Source organism: Nyctereutes procyonoides, unplaced genomic scaffold (assembly GCF_905146905.1).
Source record: "Nyctereutes procyonoides isolate TBG_1078 unplaced genomic scaffold, NYPRO_anot_genome, whole genome shotgun sequence".
NCBI lineage: Eukaryota > Metazoa > Chordata > Mammalia > Carnivora > Canidae > Nyctereutes > Nyctereutes procyonoides.
The window spans coordinates 20,873,114-20,891,819 of record NW_026575030.1 but is presented as its reverse complement, the minus strand read 5'-3'; the positions used below and the strand labels follow the sequence as shown (position 1 = coordinate 20,891,819).

The following is an 18,706-nucleotide window of genomic DNA, read 5'->3' as shown; positions in this document are numbered from 1 at the left end:
TTTTTTGAGAAACATTTTTCTTTTCTAGAGAGTTTCACAAAACTTGGTGTGAGCTTAGGTTTTCTAATGAATTGATTTTTTTCAGAAGTTTCTTAGCTTTTTTTCCCTGAACAAATCTCTGATTATTTAAAAACTCTTGCATTTCTTGACTATTAAGATACAAGATATTCATATTAATTTCCTTTTAAACATCCGTATCAGATAATATGAAAAGAAATCTCAGGCTTGGCACTCTGCCAGTTAACTCCCTGATGTAACCATCATAACCACTTTTTTCCTCTTTCTTTAAAAAATTGCTGATGAAGTAGAGTTTTCCAGGCAACCTCTAACACTTATTTGTGAAACTTATCCTCCTAGATGACATCTCAGCCATTACATTCAGATAAATTCAAGCAAAGTAAAACTAAAGCAGAATATCACTCAGATATTTTGATCATCAGCAGAGGAATAAACCAAGACTAGAAGATCCAAGGCAAACCTTTGTGGTTTTTTTAGATTATGATTTTTAAGTTACTTAGTAGTCTTTTACCTATACCCCTTTTCATTTTTAAACAAATGGTTGCTCTAGGGATTTCTTTTCACGATCTATTTAGCATTAATACTGTACCACTTCACATAAAATGTAAAAACCTTTCACCTATATATTTCCACTATCTCCTCTCCACCACTATCCTTTATTCTGTGTCTGTCATATATATTACATTTAATGTATATTACAAAGACAAGACCAAAAAAATCAGATTTTCATCTTAATTTATGTGTTTTTAAAAATTAAGAGGAAAATGGTTGTCTTACCCTGATATTTATCAATAAGCTTCCATCTGGTGTCATTTCCTCTCAGGTTAAAGAATAGTAAATCTTATTCCTTTACTATTTATTCCAATCCATGTTTGCTGTAAACAAGTCCTCTTAATATTCTTTTACCTAGAAATGCATCTATTTTGCTTTTGTTCATAGAGGATATTTTCAATGGGTATAGAATTTTGGTTTGACAGATTTTTCTTTCAGTACTTTAAGGATTGTCACTATCTTTTGGTCTCCATTATTTATTTTGAGAAGATAGTAATTCAAATCATTGATCTCCTGTATATAATGGGTTTGCTTTTGAAATTTTTATTTTCATTAAAAATTTTTTTTAGATAGAATGAGTTCATGAGTTGGGGAGGGGTAGAAGGAAAGGGAAAGAGAGAATCCTAAGGAGGCTCAATGCCCAACATGGAGCCCAACAGAGGGCTACATCTCACAGTCCTGACTGAGATTGTGATCTGAGCTGAAATCAAGAGTCAGATAGTTGCTTAACTGACTGAACTACCCAGGCATCTCTTGAATTTTTTTTATCTTTAATTTTCTGCAGTTTGATTATACTGTTCTTAGATTTGCTTTTCTTCATATTTATTCTGTTTGGGTTTCACTTAGATGCCTGAATATGTAAATTTGTATCTTTCACAAAATTTTTGAAATTTTCAGCCCTTATCCTTTTTTCCCTTAATTTTTTATTGTGGCAAAATACACATAACGTAAAATATACCATCTTAACCATTCTTAAGTGTATAGTTCAGTGGTATTGAGTATATTTCATTGTTGTGCAACCACCACCACCATCTCCAGGACTCTTTTCATTTTGCAAAACTGGAACTATACCCATTAACCAGTAATCTACAATCCCCCCCTCCTTTAACCAGCCCCTGGTAACTACAATTTTACTTTCTGTCACTATGATTTTGACTACTCTAAGTACCTCATGGAGGTGCAATAGTATCGTATTTGTGTTTGTGACTGTCAGCCAGTAAATTTTCAGATAGTTATAAATTTTCATTTGCTTGCACAGGTCCTACTAGAACCCCAATTATCCCTATTGGACTTTTTTATATTGACCTGCAGGTCTCTCTGTTCCTTAAAATTTTTTTTCTCTTTGTTCATCTGATTAAATAATCTCTATTTGTCTATTTTCAAGTTCACTGACTTTCTATCACCTCCATTCTGCTGTTAAGCCTTTCTAGTATTTTTTTAAAAATGCATTTAGGGTAATGTATTTTTTAATTTTAGAATTTCCATTTAGTTCTTTTTTTAGTTCTCTTTCTTTGCTGAGATTTCCTGTTTTTTATTTATTATGAGCCTATTAGTGTTTATTGAGTTTTCTTTAAAATCCTTGTCCTCTGGGATGCCTGGTTGGCTCTGTCAGTAGAGCCTACAACTCTTAATCTCAAGGTTGTGAGTGCAAGCCCCAAGTTGGGTGTAGAGATTACTTAAAAAGAAAAAAAAATTTAAAGATTTTTATTTATTTATTCATGGGAGACTGAGAGGCACAGACACAGGCAGAGGGAGAAGCAGGCTCCATGCAGGGAGTCCGACATGGGACTTGATCCCAGGTCTCCAGTATCACACCCTGGGCTGAAGGTGGCGCCAAACCACTGAGCCACACAGGCTGCCCCACTTACAAAGAAAATTTTTTAAAGAGATTTTATTTATTCATGAGAGACACACAGAGAGACGCAGAAACATAGGCAGAGGGAGCCTGATATGGGACTCGATCCCAGGATCCTGGGATCACGACCTGAACTTAAGGCAGACGCTCAACCACTGAGCCACCCAGGTGCCCCTAAAAAGAAAATCTTAAAAAATCATTGTCTTCTAATTCCAATATTTAACATTTTAAGGTTAATCTCTCTTGAGTGTGGTCATAGTTTTCTTTTTCTTCAGAATGGAGTAATTTGGGGATGTGTCTTCAACACTGTGAATGTTATGTTGTAGAGACTCTGCATTCTGTTCTATCTCCCAAAGTGTACTGACATTTTTGTTTTAGTGGTCAGTTAACCTGGTTAAATTAAAGCTAAAAACTCTCACCTACATTGGGCAGTAGCTCAAGTCTCAGTTCACTTTCTTTTATTCTTACCAGGACTGCCTGCATTCTTCTTGGCACCTGTGTGCCTCAGGAATCAACCAAAGATTTGGACAGAATTTATTTATTTATTTTTTTATTTTTATTTATTTATTTATTTTTTTTCAGAATTTATTTACCAAATGTGAAGTTTCCTTTCTCTTGTTCAGCATTATTGAAAATTATTTGGCTGTGATTGTCCAAAATCTGTTTTCTGGTTTTTCGGTATAAAAAGTTTTCACTGCTTCACACATGCCACCACCACCACCCACTGCATAGCATAGTGCTGACTGTGGTCTAATCGACCTCATAAAAAGTCGGAAACTGACCACATGCTGTACCCTACTTACAACTGACTCCTCCTTCCAGAATCTGCCTGATTTAGCACACTCTCCAGTGTTTTTATGTAATTTCCTTTTGTATGAAGTCTAGAGTTTATAATTATTAACTGTGTGAGGGTCATTCTTTTAAGAGTTTATTGGCAATAGTGAAAGTAGAATTTCTAAATATTCAGTTAGGAGATAGAACTTGGGATATATAAGGAACTGAAGGAAGGCCAGTTTAGCTGCTAAAGTTTGGAAAGAAAGGGAGTGAGTAGCATAGATTAACCTAGAACAGGAGACAGGGAACAGATTATGGAGGGCCTTTAAGCCACACTTGTCTGGGCAAACATCATCAATGGTTGCCATCTAGGTAGGGGAGCCTCATCATGTAAGAAATCTGTCTTCTCCCTGGGGAGTCAGGGTTTGGACCATGTTAAAATTCTGGGTTTGTAATCTTTGTTGTTGTGCTTCTTAGGGCTATTTCTAATCTACTCCAGACCCATGGCTTTATGCTGACCTGGAGTTTCTTTAAGCAGTTACCTTTACATCATCCTGCTGCCTCTGGCACGTACAATAAAGCTTTCCAGTACTGGAGCTGCCACTGAGATATTTAGCCTAGGAGACAGTCTCAAAACAGGGTGCCAAGGAGGATTTATTTTTCTCCTGGGCCTAGGGCTTCTCATTTCCCTTAAGTTTATATATGTATTTACATATGTGTGTGTGTGTGTGTGTGTGTGTGTGTGTGTACACATCTCTTTCTCTCAAATAAATAAATTTATTTTTAGAATAAGCACTTTGTTTTCAAAATTTTATTTATTTTAGAGAGAGAGAGAGTGAGCAAGCATGAGTGGGAGATAGAGAAAGAGGGAGCTCCACTGAGCAGGGAGCCCAATGCGGGACTTACTCTAAGGACCCCAGGATCAGGGCCTGAGCCGAAGACAGGTGCTTAACCAACTGAGCCACCCAGGCATCCCATAAAATTCAAAAAGAAAGAAAGAAAGAAAGAAGTAAATGAAGATATAGAAGGCATGCTTGCTAATTCTCAAGCAATTCAAAGCTGGTATATGATAAATAATAGACATCAGAATTCAGAATCTTGTTGATTATTAGAACACTGAACTGACTCCAACAGGATGCAAAAGTGAAACGAAAGGTCTTATTTTGTTCAAAAGATTCTTATAAGTTGAGAATTGTGAAGACCTAACTTGTCTTCAATAGTTTCATTAGGTGCTTAGCCAGGTTCTAACATGAATCCCTGAAGTGGGGCTTTACCACTTTTTGTTGTAGTAACAGCATTATTTATTTATTTATTTTTAATTTTTTAAAAAATATTTTATTTATTCATGAGAGACACACACAGAGAGGCAGAGACACAGGCAGAGGGAGAAGCAGGCTCCGTGCAGGGATCCCGATGCGGAACTCGATCCCAGGTCTCCAGGATCACACCCTGGGCCGAAGGGAGCGCTAAACCGCTGAGCCACCTGGGCTGCCCATAATAGCATTTTTTTAAAAAAGATTTTATTTGTATATGTGTGAGAGAGAGAAAGAGAGGAGAGAGAGCAAAGCAGGAGGTGGGGCCAGAGGGACAAGCAGATTCCCCAATGAGTGTGGAGTCCCATCCCAGGGCCCTGGGATCATGACCTAAGCCAAAGTAAGACATTTAACCAACTGACCCACCCAGGTGCCCCATAGTAATAGCATTTTAAAAATCTTTAAAAAAAAATTTAGTAATAGCATTTTTAAAAGGTACCTGCCTTCCCATCTTCTGTAGATATCCTAGAGTCTTCCTTTTGCAGTGCTGCTTCTACTGAGTCACAATCAGGACCCTGACAATCATGACCACATAGTCTTGTGAAAAGCATTTGAAGCACCTCTTTGTTTTGATTACTATAGTTTGCGGCCCTGTTTATACAACAGGGGAAAAAATACTCCCCTGTCCTCTGTTGCACTTAGACATTTATAATATTGTGTATAGTGTTAGGCATTACATTTAAAGGAGTTTACTCAGAAGAGATCAGTCAAGATAGTGAGGTATATGGAAACTTTATTACAAAAGGAAAGAAAAGAAATTGGTACAATTGAAATGGGAATAGTTCAAGTGGAAATGAAGTAATGGGTGGAATTGGGGCCTGAAACTTTATTTTTTTTATTAATTTTTTTATTTATTTATGATAGTCACAGAGAGAGAAAGAGAGAGAGGCAGAGACATAGGCAGAAGGAGAAGCAGGCTCCATGCACCGGGAGCCCGATGTGGGATTCGATCCGGGGTCTCCAGGATCGTGCCCTGGGCCAAAGGCAGGCGCCAAACCGCTGCGCCACCCAGGGATCCCAGGGGCCTGAAACTTTAGAAGTTTGGACGTGACTGTGTTTCATCTGCATCTTAGAAGGGGTGACTCTGTAGCTCAGAGTGTATTGGGAGACCGTTCCAGAATCAGCCAGTATTCTTAGTCAGACAGAGACAAATACAGATGTTAACTTCATACAGAATTGTTTTGTTTTTCTGTGGCTCTTTTTACTTTAATAGATCACATTCCCATTTTCCTTTTTCCATCCAATCAAACTCTCATCTCAACTTTGTGTTCAATTATGAAAATGGACACTAGCATTAAAATTCTTTGGCTCACACTTTTGTGGCAGCCATCAGAGCCTTATTAACTATAATTGGTTGACTGCTTGTTTCCATTACTAAATCCTGTTCCTCTGAATTCAAATAACAAGTACAGATCTGAAGGCAGTTTGAGGATTTGTAAGTAAAGTTTGCTCTGCTACGAAAACCCACAAATATGCTGCCTCAGTCCACAGACCTTGATCACGGGGAAGGTTGCAGACACCCTGGACAAGCAGGGTTATGCTGGTGGGTTGTGGTGAAGACAGATCTTTTCTTAGGGAGCAACTTAAAAGGAGTTCATACAACGGACAACGACCCTGGGCCCGTACCCCACTGCTTGTAGGCCGCCTCTCTTTTGTATACTACGGGTGAAGATCCGGGGTGACGCTGCAGTGCATCTGGTATGCTTTGATCGGGATTTGACTATCACTAGTCTGTCCATATTTTACATCTTCTTCTGTTCCCACATGGTCACCACAGGAGGCCACAAGTTGTGCCGAACAGCAGTACAGGAGGGAATAATCTGAGGTGCATGACGACGGCACAAAACCAGATGCCTTTGGCTTGGCACAGGGCAGCTGTAGACCAATGTCAAATGACCTTACTAAGTTATATAATGCAGCACCTTTTGCTTGCCATAGGCAGAAACTCCTAGAGTTTTAACTCTGCATTTCTGATCTTTGTATTTATACTCTGAAAGACTTAATATTCAGCTTGAAAAAGACAACTGACCAGAACGTTTTCTTGAGTTTTTGAAAGTGTATCTTTGTATGGATGCTATTTAATGAATACCTAACTGTTCCACATGTTCAGGTTCTGTGAGAAACAAAATCATGATTATTTATATGGGCTGAGGTTTTCTAGAAAAGGCTTTCTGGACATAAGTGATATATAAGCAGGGCCTCAAAGAAAGACTGAGTGGTTAAGCAGGTGTACAGATTCCAGCCAGTGAGGAAGGGAAGCCATCCCATTCCACTCTAACTGAAGCCTTCCTTTTTTTTAAAAAAAAAAATTTTATTTATTTATGATAGTCACAAACAGAGGGGGCGGGGCAGAGACACAGGCAGAGGGAGAAGCAGGCCCCATGCACCGGGAGCCCAACGTGGGATTCGATCCCGGGTCTCCAGGATTCGCGCCCTGAGCGAAAAGCAGGCGCCAAACCGCTGCGCCACTCAGGGATCCCTAACTGAAGCCTTCCAAAACTCCAGACTTGGTCGCCGACCGCCTTACAGCTTGAAGTAGAAGGGAGCAGAGAAGCAAAATGGCAAGAGACGGGAAAGGGAAGTGTAGAGAAAAGGAAGGAGCAAAAGTGAGCCCCAAAAGACCCCTCTAAAAATGAGTTTAATGCACATTTTTTGGCTTGTGAGAAGCGCTGGCAGGATTTTACTATTAAGAGTCTTGGGTTAAATACATCACACACAAGCCTGCAGCCTGTAGCAGGTGAAGACAGACTGCCCCGTGTTACCACCGGGACCTGTGGCTGTGCGGGGCACGGCATGATGGGGCGACTCCGCGGTAACCCCAAGTCCGTCAAGACGAATTGGGCCTGTGGGCCTCTATCTAACCATGTTCGCTTTTCACTGTGGATGATCTTTTTTATTTTTTAATATATATATATTTAAAGATCCCAGAGAGACAGAGAGAGAAAGAGAGGCAGAGACACAGGCAGAGGGAGAAGCAGGCTCCACGCAGGGAGCCCGACACAGGTCTCTATCCCGGGACCCCGGGGTCACACCCTGGGCTGCAGGCGGCGCTAACCACTGGGCCACCTAGGCCACCCTCCCCGGGAGGATCTTGACCGATTTGTACTCCGTCTCCGCCCCTGATGCTTAGCGCTAAGCCCGCCTGGCTTAATTCTGACAATAGTTGCATATACATGTGTAGGTGCACATTTACATTCTGTAAGAAAGAGGACCTGAACTCGAACTCTTAAATCATAAAACATCAAATGGCCATATATCCACCACCAAACAACTTCTATGTAAATAAATAAATAAATAAATAAATAAATAAATAAATAAATAAATAAATAAATAAATAAATAAATAAAGGTAAAGTATTTATAAAAAAAGACAAACAAACCCCCCACCGGCGCACAGGTGTGGGCCGCTGTGTCCGGCCCGCGCGATGCACCTGCTGCGGGGCCCGGGGCGCCGCCTCCCTGCCTGTCTGCTCGGGCCCGGAGAATGCCCAGCCCTCTGCGGCCTCACGACTTGGACCCGTATTTTTCCTCTTCCCTAGACTCCTCCTTGGCCCCACTTTGCGTATTACCTGCATACTCACCGCTTAGGCGCCAGACCCAAAGTTCCTTCCTCAGGAAATCCTCCTCTCGCCCCATCAGAGGAGGGCACCACCTGTTACCCTGCGATGGGCCTGTGGTCCTGGTCGTTAGCAGTGCTTTGCATCTCTAAAGAAAGGTGTGCGGGACGCCCGGGGCGCAGGGCAGGGGGGGAGGGGCTCAGCGGTTGAGCTTGTGCTTTGCCCCCAGGGCATGACCTCGGGGTCCGGGGATAGAGACCCGAGTCGGCTCCCTTCAGGGATCCTGCTTCTCCCTCTGTCTGTGTCTCTGCCCCTCTCTCTCTCTCTCTCTCTCTCTCTCTCTCTCTGTCTCTCAGGAATAAATCCAATCTTTTTTAAAAAAAAAAAAAGCTTGCTTTTTTCTTTTTTAAGGTTTTGTTTATTTTTTAAAGATTGATTGATTTGAGAGACCGAGAAAGAGAACAAGCTGGGTGTGGGGTGAAAGAAGGGCAGAGGGAGAGAGAATCCTGAAGCAGACTCCCTGCCATGCAGGTCCCCCCCTCCCGCCCCCAACACAAGGCTGATCCCACGACCCCCAAGATCATGACCTGAGCTGAAATCAAGAATCGGCTGCCCAACTCCCTGAGCCACCCAGGTACCACCTAAGGTGTTATCTTTAAGTAATTTCTGCACCCAATGTGAGCTCAAACTCATAATCCTGAGATCCAGACATTCCACTGACTGATCCAGCCAGGCGCTCCAAAAGGTTTGACTTTGTCAATTTTCTAGAAAAGGCTTTTTGCTAGATCGTAAGCTCTGTGGGGGCAAGGACCATGTCTATTAGGTCTCCACTGTTTAACTTAGTATGGTACAAAATGAATATTTTTTTGATGAATATTGAAACCTTAAAATTGCCAAGCACTTTGTGACCTGCCAAGGATTTTCACTTACTCTCAATTAATTCCTTATAATCACTTGCTGAGATATTCCAGGCAGGGCAGATAGTAGTGAAGGTAAGACTTAGAGATTTAACTGACTTGGCTAATACAGCTGTTGGGGGCTTGGGTGGGAAGACACCTGATACTCTTGATCATTTAGACCAGTGCTCTTTCTACCAAAATGAAGTAGTAATGGGAAATCTTTGTGCATACAGATGACCCAGATAGTGCACCTAGGAAAGAATCTCCCATTCCTGATGCTTAGAACTACTCCTTCATTTTCATCTATACTATCCATGATTATTGGCTAAGTTTCCTACAGTGCAGAAACAGAAAAATAGATTCAGTTTCTTGTTGATTTATAGATACAAAAGGTAGGCTTCAGTCATTGGCTGAACTGAATGGAGGTAGAATGTATTTTATTTATTTTGTTATTTTTTAAAAAGATGTATTCATTTTAGAGGAGAGGCAGAGGGAAAGGGAGAGGGAGAGAGAGTTTTAGGCAGACTCCCCGCAGAGTGGGGAGCCTGATGCCAGGCTCCATCTCACCGCCCTGAGATCATGACCTGACCTGAAATCAAGAGTTGGATGCCCAACCGACTGAGCCACCCAGGTGCCACCTGAACGTATTTTAATTTAGAAAACTGGACTTACCTCTACAGAGTCAGAATGAATATGTTGCTCACCTCAAGGACCAGTTGCAAGAGATGAAGGCAAAAACCAACATGGAAAATCGCTATATGAAGAGAAACACTGACCTGCAGATCTCCCAGACCCAGAAGAAATGTAACAGAACCGAGGAGCTCTTGCTGGAGGAGATAGAGGTAATCACTGCATTTGGCACGAGCATGGTGCATGGCATGTGGGCTTTCACTCTTCATCTGCCTCAACTGACAGAGGAGGGAGGAAGAGGAGATTTTCTTGATCTCTGCTCCATCTCTCCTGCAACTCTCACATTTGAGATTAGAAATAAAAACAAAAGAAGGTCTGGTGTATTTGCAGGCAGAGATTCTGATGGGCTGTAGCCTACATCTTTTTGTAATGAGTTCGAAAATCAATTGTACTTTCTTTTTTTCTTAAGATTTTATTTATTTATCCACTTTTATCCACGAGAGACACACAGAGAGAGGTAGAGACATAGGCAGAGGGAGTCACGGGCTTTTTGCGGGGACCCCAATCTGGGACTCGATCCTGAGACTCTGGTATCAGTCCCTGAGCGGAAGGCAGATGCTCAACCACTGAGCCACCCAGGCGTTCCCTGCCCCCCCCTTTTAAAATATTTTATTTATTTTCAGTTGTACTTTATTTCTTTGGTCACTTTATCTGTATTTTATAAAACCACTTGCCATTTTTCCTAGTAATTAGGGCGAAACAAGATACTTTTTTTTATTTTAATTTTTTTTTTTTTTTTTTATGATTGTCACAGAGAGAGAGAGAGAGAGGCAGAGACACAGGCAGAGGGAGAAGCAGGCTCCATGCACAGGGAGCCCGACGTGGGACTTGATCCCGGGTCTCCAGGATCACGCCCTGGGCCAAAGGCAGGCGCCAAACCGCTGCACCACCCAGGGATCCCCCAAGATACTTATTAAGTGTGGGTTTTGCTGCTGCCTTCCTCACCCCACCAGTACCTTTTGTACCTCCAGTAAGAAATACAAAGTCAAGAGAGCTGAACTTCATTCAGACCTAAATTTATAAAGATGAGAAGTCACAGTGGAAAAGACAAAAGGGGTAGACCCTCCTTAGAAAAGGAAGGCTAAAATGGCTAAATGAACAACGGGTTGGTGAGAGGGAGCAAACATGGGAAGTGCCATCTGTGTGCAGGAGGACTGCTTTCTTTGGGCCCCTACTTAGTGGAAAGCTTACTCCCCAGGTATGGCGTAGGACTCGGACTACAAACCTTTCTTGTATCCTGGGATTTCCTTTTCGAGGCCTAAGAACGGTGCGCCCTTGAAACATTGTTTCTCTCCCTATCCAGGCCAGCAAATCATGGTCCTTTTGTCCTGGGCTCTGGCATGTGTCCAGCACAATGCCCGACACATGGCTCAGTGATGTTTGTGAACAGGAACTGGGTGGAAGGGAATTGATTTGCCACCCTAGTGCAATACAACAGGATTCTTGGGATCCCAGCTGGTAAAGAAAATCTGAGGCGCGCCTGGGTGGTTCAGTCAGTTAAGCGTCTGCCTTTGGCTCAGGTCATGATCTTAGGTCCTGGGATCGAGCCCCACGTGGGGGTTCCCTGCTTAGCAGGGAGTCTGCTTCTCCCTCTAGCTCTGCTACTCCCCCTGCTTGGGCTCCATCTCTCATTTTCTCTCTCTCTAATAAATTTTTTTAAAAGATTTTATTTATTTATTCATGAGAGACACAGAGGCAGAGACCCAGGCAGAGGGAGGAGAAGCAGGCTCCCTGCAGGGAGCCCAATGTGGGACTCAATCCTGGGACTTTGGGATCATGACCTTACCTGAAGGTTAATAAAATCTTAACCAAAAAGAAATAAGGAAAGCAGCCAGCCAGCCAGCCTGAGACACTGTGATAGCTACACCTCTAATCTTGAGAACTTCTCATTCTGAACCCTGCTGGCAGGAATTCCTGATATTTATCGTTTTAACAGAAACTGAGGTTGAAAACCGAAGAAGAGAACAGGATTCATATGGAGATTGAAACGTTCCTTAAGAAGGAGCAGCAGGTGGGTCACCCAAACTTTTTTACACTCTGATGGGTTTGTCATCCACTTACAAAATACCATGTATTGGGATCCCCGGGTGGTGCAGCGGTTTGGCACCTGCCTTTGGTCCAGGGTGTGATCCTGGAGACCCGGGATCGAATCCCACGTCGGGCTCCTGGTGCATGGAGCCTGCTTCTCCCTCTGCCTATGTCTCTGCTTCTCTCTCTCTCTCTCTCTCTGTGACTATCATAAATAAATAAAAATAAAAAAAAAAACCAAAATACCATGTATGGCAAAAAAAATTGTTTTTAAGGAAATAAATTATTTGAGGGATAAAAGAATCAGGGCAGCCCTGATGGCGCAGCGGTTTAGCGCCGACTGCAGCCCAGGGCGTGATCCTGGAGACCCTGGATCAAGTCCCACATCAGGCTTCCTGCATGGAGCCTGCTTCTGCCTCTGCTCTGCCTGTGTGTCTGCCCCTCTCTCTCTGTTTCTCATGAATAAATAAATACAATCTGAAAAAAAAAATCAACCAGAATTTTACTGGCCTAATGAATGAGCTTTAGACCATGTCTTGTCTCACAGTTACTCATCTGAATGAACACTTTATAAAGCTGTAATTTGAGCACAGGTAAAATTTTGTCTTCTGCCTTTATCAGCTACCATTATATAACAAACTTTTCTTGCTCCTATATTCCTCATAGTCATAATTTTAAATTAAAATTTACTGATTCTTAAAATTATTAAAATAACATACTCTTAGTTGAGGGAAGTTTTTTTTTTTGTCAGTTGCTTTTTGCCTCATTTTTTTCATGTTATTATAGTGTCTCATAAAAATAATTTAAAATAAAAAAATAATTTAAAATAGCTTTATGTTCTATTGAATGGTCATGTCTTAGTTGACTTGTTACCCTTTATTTTGGATATTTAGATTATTTCCAAGGTTTCATTATTATAAATAATGCAGTAATGAAAGCTTTGCCAAAAAACTGTTTTCCTTCACTGTAGTTATTTACCAAAAATAAATCTGAAACATGACAGTATTATGTCAGAGAGAATGGTATTTTGTGACTTGATAAATATTACTAATACTTTCTAATCTACACTAGCATCAACAATGTAAATTGCTGACACTTATTTCAAGGTACCATCAACCATTCTAGGCATTTTAGTTATTTTAAGGTGCTCATTTAATGAGTTGTTTTATTTTGCCTTTTTGTTTTTTTGCTAATAGAATTGAAAAATTGACCATTTCTATATATTTATTTATCTTATTTCTTCTTGTGTGAATCATATGTGACTGAAATGTTTTAATTTATTTCAAATACTAATGACAAACCAAGCTGAATGGAATTTAAAAAAATCCCTGTTAAATGAATAAGGAAAAAAATGTCCAGCTTATGATTCAGTCTACCTTTGAGAAGGCTACTGAATTTTCAGTAAACAATTCCAAGTTTATGGTTAAAGAAAATAATTTATAGATTCTATCTCACAGGACTTTACTGAAAAAAATAAATCTGGTAGGCTATTAGGAACAGAGACTTCTATCCTGGCAATTTAGGGATTATGTACCATGTTACCTATTCAAGTGTTAGACACATAATTAGCAGGTGTTTAATAACAATCAGATGAGTTGGTGGATAAATGGACAATGGATGGATAAAGTCAGTGTTTCCTAGATCTTCAGCCCAGTAACACAAGCAATACAGAAATACTTTTCAGTGAGAAATTTGAAACAGCACAGAAATTCATAGATTTTAAAAAGTGAAAAGTGAAAGCTTTCTTAATTACTCCAAAATGTTCCAAAATTTCTTCCACATATTTTTTTGATATATGTACTTTTGTATGTACAAAGTACTTACTTTTTTTAGTATTTATCTATCCATCTATGTCTATTTATTTATATTTGTGACATAAACATGATCATACTATATATTTTGTTCCAGACACTTTTTTTTCTTTTAAGACCTTATTTATTTATTCATGAGAGACACACATACAGAGAAAGGCAGAGACGCAGGCAGAGGGATATGCAGGCCCCTCACAGGAAGCCCAATATGGGACTTGACCCTGGGACTCCAGGATCACGCCCTGAGCTGAAGACAGATGCTCAACTGCTGAGCCACCAGGCGTCCCCACTTTTTTTTTCTTAATTTACTTTATCTTATGTTTTCTATGGCAGAACAACTACTACAGAATATCCCATAGAGGAGATATACCAAGATTTAGTTAACTATTCTTCTGCCAGTGGACTTTCAGTTTGTTTCCAAGATTTGCTAGTATAACAATGCTAAACATTTTTTTTAATGCTAAACATTTTGAGATATGTCTCTAAATGCATAGTATACGGAAAGGCTATTCATTTTTACATATCAGTGTAGATCCTTATGTCCCCTCATATTAGTTTTAATGGCTTTTCAGTTAATTCATTTAGATTTTCTAGATTGAAGATAGAAAATCTTATTGAAAATAAAATATTTTAAAAAAGGGTAGGGGGATACCTGGGTGGCTCAGTGGTTTAACGCCTGCCTTTGGTCCAGGGCGTGGTCCTGGGGTCCTGGGATCTAGTCCCACGTTGGGCTCCCTGCATGGAGCTTGCTTCTCCCTCTGCCTGTGTCTCTGCCTCTCTCTCTTTCATGAATAAATAAATAAAATCTTAAAAAAAATTTATTGACAGCAAAGAATAATTTTATATTTTCCTTTTTGTTATTTATATGTTTATTTCCATTTTGTGGCTAATTGTATAGCTTGAGTGTCAAGTGTAATGTTGATTAGTAGCAGTGGTAATGGGGCACCATTTTTCAATTATTGGTTTTAATGGTATTTTAGTCAGTATTACAGAGGAATTCATAGTAATGCCAAGTTTCTCATGTGCAAATTAGGTCACTCATTGGGAAATAATAGGACCCTGAAACTTGGAATAGGAATATCTCAATGGATTCAGAAGCAATTAATAATCTTGAACTCCCAAGTAACTCTGAATTTCCCTTGCCAGTGGAAGTATTATGCCTTCCAGGGTCTGAAGAGATTAGCCTTTCTTTCTCTGAAAATGCCATAGTAATAATTTCATCTGAATCAGATGCTCACTCTGAAGACCCAGCACAATCACTCCTATTGCCCCTGGTTCTATAACTAGAGTCAAATCTCAGCAAGTTCCAGGGTACAGATAACTCAGATAACTGTAATTAAGAGGGAAATAGCTTGCAAACCTACAGAATTACAAGACTTTGCTTGTAATTGGGAGACATGTGTGGGGATGGATTCTAAGGGTATTAGAGCGATGAGGATGGAATATAACACTAGATTGAATCACGTTCATTGATAAGGGTATACTTACTAGAGATTCGATGTGATAGCTTGTGAAGCTGGAGGTGGCTAATAGTTCACTTGAAACTTGGACTCAACAATTCAACAGTGGCCCACATTTAATGAGGTGTATATGTCAGAGCTTCCCTGCTTTGATTTGGAGGAGAGAATCCAAAGACTTAGGAAAATAGGAATATCAGAGTGAATTTGTGTGACCTACAAATATGCCATTGAGTACCTATATGTAATGAGTTTCTCTGAGACATTTCTTCCCAGAAGACACTCCTATACTAAGACATTGAGAAATACATTAATGAGGGGAGCACCCATATCCTTGAAAAGGTCTTTGCTTGCTTTCTTTTGTAGGCCAGGTAAGATCATGGGTGATATCACCATTGAAATGCTGATAATGAGATCCTGGAGAACCAGAGAATATATGGCAGCACTTGACTGCCAAAGACGGGTGACCACATTTACCATGAAGGGCAGCCTGCATGCACTGGAAATCAGAATGCCTTTGCCCATGAAGGGTATTTGGTGATGGCTGATTAACCATGGTACTCCTCTGAACAAAATTGATGAGCAGCCTGATAAAGAATCACTTGATGTATATAACAGAAGAAAGTCCAAATCTAGTACCAAAGCCCTGATTTGATTCACCACAATGAGGAGTCATGGCTTCTCCTCCAATTTCCAGAACTAAGTCAATTCAAAGACCAAAGTCCCTTAATTGAAAGGGCCAGGTCCCCCTGAGGATGAACTCTGCAGTATTACTGCAGGTAGATACTGTGAATCTTCCTCTAAGCCTACTCAGAGGGACGTGTGGCTATTTATTGGAATTACTATACACCGGAAAACAGACTTTTTCAGATTACTAAACATTGGCTCTAAATTGATACTGCCTCCTGGGGACCCAAAACAACATTGTGGTCCCTACTCAAAATGAGGGATTATACTGCTCAGGTGATAGATGGAGTCTTAAGTCTGATTTACTCTGGGCCCACTCGTTCTATGGATCCACCCTATAGTTGTTTCCCATATATTACATATGGACATATAATTGGAATAGATGTACTTGGCAAAAGACTTTCCACATTGGCTCTCTGACCTATGGAGTGAGGGCCATTATGGTAGTAAGGGTCAAGTAGAAGTCTCTGGAACTTCCCCTTCCAACCAACATAGTAAATCATAAGCAAATGCTGCACCCCAGCTGCAGCTGCAGCAATTAGTGCCAACAACAATAACAACAACAATAAGCAGAGGTTGTGATACTTATCACAGCCCCATTTAACTCAGCTGAGTGGCCAGCTGAATGGGTAGTGACTGTGGACTACTGTAAATGTAATCAGGTGATGACTTCAGTTGCAGCTACAGTTCCAGATGTGGTATCTTGACTGGAGTAATTCTTCAAAGGCCACTGGCACTTGGTAGGCAGCTATTAACCTCCCTCTGACCATAGCCAGTGTCTCCAAACTGGTTTGGAAAAACCTCCCGAAACAGTTTGCTTTTACCTGGCAGGGCCAACAATATACTCTCATGGGCTCACATCAGGGCTGCGTCAATCCTCCTGTTCTCTGCCATAATACAGTCTGAAGAGACATTGCTTACTTTGACTTTCTACAAAACATGGTAGTGGTCCATTGCATTATGTTGATTGTATCTAGTGAACAGGATGTAGCAAGGACCTTGGATGCCTTAGTAAAACATATGAGAAGGTGGGAGAGGAGCTATTTTTGGTACCAGTTTTGAATCATGGTTCAGTTGGGTGACAGAAAACACACCAGTAGTTTCAGCAGGCAACATTTAACAAAAGAATCATTAACAAACAAACAAACAAACAAAAGGATGAAAGAGAACTCTAAGGAATATCCTCAGGTTGAAGGATGTATCCAAGGAAGGGATAAACCGATGTTTGCCTCATTGCCCTGGGTCAGAGCAGGTTCACAGCTAGTGGGATAAAGATGGCACACTGGGAACTGTGGACTCTGGTAAGCAAGAATCCTCCCGTTGTGTCAACAAAACTTGTTGGTAAATAAGTGGCACAAGTGTCCCACACACATGCCACTGTCAGCCGCACCCCAGGAACAAAAGAGGAAGGACACTGGACTGAGCAGAGCTTTCCTCTCGTGTCCCTCCAGTGCCCTCTACTGACAAAGGTGATCATTGTGTCAGCTGGCAAAAGAACTAGGCTGTAATTGTCACTCCTTTCCAAATAATTTCTAATTTATTTTTCTCTCAACATTCTATTAGGAGTGTTTCCAAACATACACAGAGTTGGAAGAATTTTATAGTGAACACCCATATATCCACCATCTACTGGTACATTCTACTAACAACATATTTTTATTCTTGCTTTATCGCATTTCTATGTATCCTTCATCCATTAACCCATCTTACCTTTTTCATGCCTTTTGATAAATTAAACATTATAATTTGTAGTTTATAATTTGATATTTCCTTAGCCTATGAGTTGCTTAAAAGCGTATTTCTTGGGGATCCCTGGGTGGCTCAGCGGTTTAGCGCCTGCCTTTGGCCCAGGGCATTATCCTGGAGTCCCTGGATCGAGTCCCACATTGGGCTCCCTGCATGGAGCCTGCTTCTCCCTCTGCCTGTGTCTCTGCCTCTCTCTCCATCTCTCTGTGTATCTCATGAATAAATAAAATCTTTAAAAAAAATAAAAGCGTATTTCTTAAATGTCCAGGAAGTTGGAGTTGGAGAGGGAGTGTGAGGCTTTCTATCGCTGACAACCCTTTGAGATCTACACTCTTACAGTCTTCCACCACGGTCTCAGAATGTGACAACGTAAGGGTTAGCTCGTTGGAATTTGTTGAGCCCTTTGCTTGTGTTATGTGACTATTCCACGGGTATTTGAAAAAAAAAATGTGTATTCTCTATTGGATACAAATTTGTATAAATGTCTAACAGTCTGTCAAATTCTTCATATTATTTACTTTGCTCTTCTTGACCTATTTATTTAGAGAAGTGTGATAGATTGTGGATCTGTCAATTTCTTGTATTTCTAATAGTTTTTACTTTATATATTCCAAAATGGCATTAGAATATAAAACTTTATAACTGCAATATCCTTATAATAGAGCATGTCTTTTCTCAGGATAAAATATTCCTTTTTGTCTCAATTATTTTTGTCTTGAATTCTATTTTGCCAGATATTAATTACCAACCCTGCTTTCTTTTTGCTTTGATTATATTGTTTTAGCTATGGTTTTTATAAATAGTTCATAGGTTGATTTTTTTTTAAATCTGAGGCTATTTTGATAGGGAAATTTATCTCAATTTATTTTTATTGTGATTTTCATTTGTTTATACTTACTTCTTCCACCTTATTTTGTTTCCTGCTTTTCAAGCTTTCTAGTTGTTTTTTTTCTTCTTTTTATTGTTCGATTTCTTGCTCTCTAGTGCAAACTCGTTATTTGCATACCACTTTCAGTTTTGTAATATCTGCATACCACATCGTTATTCCTATTTCATACATAATTACCTAGACAACAAAATTAAGATTTTTATATCATTACTGTAAAAGAAAAACCTGTAAAAGAAAAAAAGAAAAGTATCATTTGCCATAAGTAGAAATTAATATAAATAGAAGTTCAGCAAATACCAAATGATGTTATTACATTTTAGTCAGGTCTTCTTGCCTGCCTGGAAGCTGTTCTCTTTTTGTTAAGAAAAGAAAAAAAAACATGCTAATGAGTTAGAAAGGTGTTAGATGTGATTGCACTAAACTGGTATGTT

At 40.2% G+C, this 18,706-nt stretch overlaps 1 protein-coding gene across 4 annotated transcripts in view; it reads left to right on the top strand.

Annotated features, from left to right (window-relative positions):
- Nucleotides 1-18,706, top strand: part of IQCG (IQ motif containing G) — a 47,168-nt gene that overhangs the window by 23,474 nt on the left and 4,988 nt on the right. For 3 of the 4 annotated variants that reach the window (XM_055315917.1, XM_055315918.1, XM_055315919.1), the window contains 2 exons: nucleotides 9,648-9,809; nucleotides 11,594-11,668. In XM_055315917.1, the coding sequence (XP_055171892.1) occupies nucleotides 9,648-9,809; nucleotides 11,594-11,668 (237 nt within the window). The remainder of the gene's footprint in view (nucleotides 1-9,647; nucleotides 9,810-11,593; nucleotides 11,669-18,706) is intronic. The other variant, XM_055315921.1, reaches the window with a different exon arrangement.